General features: G+C 54.8%; 1 protein-coding gene across 1 annotated transcript in view; it reads left to right on the plus strand.

Moving 5' to 3' along the window:
• Window positions 1-96, plus strand: part of JDP2 (Jun dimerization protein 2) — a 6153-nt gene extending 6057 nt beyond the window's left edge. Inside the window, exon 4 of the mRNA XM_009886974.1 lies at window positions 1-96. This exon is cut by the window's left edge and continues 1 nt beyond it. Coding sequence (XP_009885276.1) covers window positions 1-96 — 96 coding nt within the window.
• Window positions 97-3979: the final 3883 nt, after the last annotated feature.

Genomic DNA, 3979 nt, shown 5'->3' on the forward strand with positions numbered 1-3979 from the left:
AACCGGCGCCGTCCCACCTGCATCGTGCGGACAGACAGCATCAAGACGCCCGAGAGCGAAGCCAACCCGCTGCTGGAGCAGCTAGAGAAGAAGTGAAGGTGGTACTGGGCCAGGAGGAAGAGACAGTGGCGCAGGGTCTTCCAGGGTCTCTAATGTATGTACTGTATGAAGAACTGTGCACCCAGGCCTGGTGCAGCCAGGACCCAGTGGGCTTCCTTGGGAACTATGGACCAAACAAATATGGGGACAGAGAAGATCAGGAATCTGTCAACCATGTACTCTGAGGCTGAACCCGGGAGCAGGGCTAGCGGCGCCAGTGAGGGCAACCTCCCTGTGATACCTCATCATGGCCTTTCAGCCTGCTCGTGGCCCCGGGGACCCACGATGCCGCAGCATGTCCTGCGAGGACCACACACCCTGTGGGGAGCAGGGGCCGCAGGCGGAGGAGCGGTGGCCCTGCGCAGTGGCCGCTGTCGCCCTGCCCAGGGGTTGCTGCTGCTCCTGGCGCACGCTCCGGAGGGAAACCCCAACCCAAGAACCGCAAACACTTGACGCAGCCCCGTCTGGTGGGCAGGCCTGTCGGGGCTCGGTGGCGCAGGCGCCCCCCACAAGCACACTCTCAGTATAATGTTTACAGCCCAGCTGTCCGTGTCGGCCGTGCTTTTGAATGCACATTTTTACACTTTTTTAAAGTATTTTTTACAAAGTTTTTATACAGCGATCTCTATATGGATTTATATAATCACTAGATGTGATCCCATAGAAATGTATGTTATGATGGTCTGTTTGTTACAAACACATATGCCACAGTTATCTCCATTGTGTTACTTGTCTGGTAGCGTCTGGCTCCTTCCCCCGCGTGCCGGGAATGGGGTCTGAGCCACCCTCCGCAGTGGTGTCGCTACCCTCTCCATCCATGTATGTCCTTCATAATACTCAGTTCTGTATCTCTCAGTAAATGTTAACTTTATGTATGTTGTCCTCCTGTGCTCTGTCTGGGTCAGGCCATGGTGGGCTCTGGCCAGAGCTCGGCAGTGTGGCAGTATGTGCCAGGTCTGACCATGCTGGGTGTGTTCCTGGCTGAGCGGGATGATGGAGCTGATCTCTGAGCTGGTTTGGGTGGTTCTCTGTGTTAGCAGCTGTGGGTCAGGGGAATTCACCCTGGGGAAGCTGGGAACCTTGGAGGCAGCTCTGACAATTGTCAAGCAAGAATTAGCTCAGTGCTGTGCTGAAGAGGGCTGGCAGGGCACGGCTTGCCGGCTGGAAAGGCAGAGGTGTGAGACAGGGAGACCATCTCATTCTTACCTGATCCTTCTTGTTTCAGGCCTGAATACAGCAGCTTGAACTCATTTCAGGGATGAGAAAGAGATGGAGCTGTCACAATGTCCTTGTGGTGATCCCTTTATGGAAGGAGGTGGAGAACAGTTCCTTTGGGTCTTGGCCGGGTCCTAGCCTTGCCCCTAACTGATATACTGGGAAAGGTCCTAAAGCTTGCCCTGGACTTTGGCCAGTGCTGAGCACAGGGGTGTGGAGGTTGAGAAGATAACCTGCCAGGTGTGTTTCAGATGCTAGGACTGAAAGAGTTAGCATCCCCATATGAACAACGAAGCCCTAACACTATTGCTGCGTTCCTAACTCTTAGTTATGAAGGCAGTGGGAAGGTGCCTTGGTCTGGACTGGGGCAGGCCCCACCTTGCGTGTGGGCACCACTGAGGGTTGTATCATAGAAGTGGTGCACCCAGTCTTCTCCCAGTCGGTGTCCTACCCGTTAGCAGTGTGGATGAGGCTACTTTGCAAACTGCAAGTGAAAGCAGCTTTCAGCATCTTGTGGAGATGCACACTCCAGCCAGGAGCACTGAAGCACTGTTGGGGGGGAAGATGAGCTTAACCTAAACATGACAACAACGTGAGACGGGTGGTCTTCCCTGAACGTGACTGCATATCTAGTGCATGTTTTTTCTCTCTGTAGCCTCCTTTTCCAACCCTTAACCTCCAGGGATATCTGGCATTGGTTCTTTCCCTGTTTTATACTTTCTTCTTGGATTTCCCCTCCCTTTCCATAACTTCTGTCTTTGGGACCTCCCAAAATGCTGCTAGCTGCCTTATTTAGTGTGAAGCATCTTGGGTCTGTTACAGGCAAAGTTTTTGCCCTGGGAGGACTTGTTGGCTGAGGTGCTCTAGAGGGATGTGCAAGGACATGACCTGAAACAAAGCTGGTGGAGAAAAGCAGGGCCTGGCCTGGCTCCCACTGCCTGCCATACAGCCCTTGAAGCTGGGCAGCTGTGCTTCCTTCTGCCCAGACACTGCCATGGTGGCTCAGGCCTGACCCATTTCTCAGCTGCTCTCAGGAGGCAATCTTCATGCTTTGAGGAACATGATGCGCCTCAGGAAGCTCTGCTGAAAGGATGCAGAGCACTTGCTGGGCCTGCTTCTCTCCAGGACTTTATTTCCCTCTGCAGAGCGTGCATGGTAATGAATTTCCAGGTTCCTGCAAGTATCAGTTTCCTCTTTGATGGTCAGCGGGAGCTCCCCGTAGGTGGTCCAGCCACAGGCATCTCATCCTTTTTGCTCACCTGGAGAGCCTGTGCACCCAGCTCCATGTGGGGGAACTCTCACCCACCTGCCACCCACCTTCCAGCAGCAGTGGCAGCGCTGCGGGTGCAAGTGATGGCCCCTCTCTGGCAAGTGGCCACACTGCAGTAAAACTTCCTGCTATGAAAACATCTGGCTTGACAGAGGAATATAAGGTGCCTTTTGAATCCAAGCATGCTACAAGCAGCAGCAGCAGAGTGATGGATCTACATCAGTTTCATGCTCAGCTACTCCAGCCAAGGCTCAGGCAGGAGCTATCTGAGCCCCAGCAGTGCCCACGTAGGTTTTTGCTCAGTATCTTGTATATCCTTCAAACAGCCTTTTGCTGCGTTCCAGTTGGTACCAAGGGAGTTGCCACTTAGTTTAAGGCATTTCTTTTCAGGGTCCTTGGTTAGGCTATGACCGGTTGAAGTTAAAGCAGAGGGATTGGGCCTCTGCCCCGTAAGCCACAGCCTGCAAGTGTTGAATGGAAAAGGCTCCATCTCTGTGCAGCTCTGGGCTGAAAACCCCTCCTGGTCCCTGTAGGAGACGGGCTATTTGATGTTCCTGACTCTGGTAGCATGTGTCCCCTCCATCCCCCACCCCACCCTGACTTAGCAGAGGTAGAAATATTGGCATGGGACAGGTGGTCCCACTGGACACCTTTCAGGCTGGTGCATTGTGGTGGCATCTCCTGGGCATGGGCAGGAGCAGAGGGTACATGCCTGGCACAACCCATGTTGCTCCACGTCAGAATGGTGCTCCCAAACCCAAAGAGCAAGGGCTGTACCTGTGGCAATGTCCTCCCACCTGGATGGTCCCCTTCATGCAAGGGCTGGTAATGCAACTTTGCTCAGAAAACACAAGGGACACTTCTCAAAGGTCAGGTAAGCCACCTCCTGGCCATCCCGCACCCACACAGCCTGTGCTGGGTGCACCGTGGGCCACTACCAGAGCAGAGCCGATGGTGTCATGTATTTCTGGGACAGAGCTTGGTGCTAGAGCTGATAGGTATGAGGCTGCTGCCACCACATGTCCCCCCATCCAACCAGTCGTCAGGCTGAACCCCTAGTCCTGATGGGCTCACGCACACACACAGACCTGTGGGTTCCTCCATAGCTGGTTTTAGATGGTGCCTGCAGATGCTGGCCCTGGGCAGAGGAGCCCCAGAGGACCGCAGCCCCACTGCAGCAGCTGGCAAGTGGACCTCTAGTCTCGCTTGCCGGCTAGTCCAGCCTGGAGCTCACTTGTGCTCACATGAACCTGCACACGAGGTGGTGGCAAACAGGTTTTCAGGAGGCCATTGGCAGCCTGCTGCAGTGCTTGCCTACAGATCTCCCGCCTTCCCCTTCCCTCCGCTCTCCCGCACCGGAGCCACCGTGGCCTCCCCGGTTCCCGCTTGTCCCCA

The sequence above is a fragment of the Charadrius vociferus genome, unplaced genomic scaffold (assembly GCF_000708025.1).
Source record: "Charadrius vociferus isolate BGI_N301 unplaced genomic scaffold, ASM70802v2 scaffold14, whole genome shotgun sequence".
Classification (NCBI taxonomy): Eukaryota; Metazoa; Chordata; class Aves; order Charadriiformes; family Charadriidae; genus Charadrius; species Charadrius vociferus.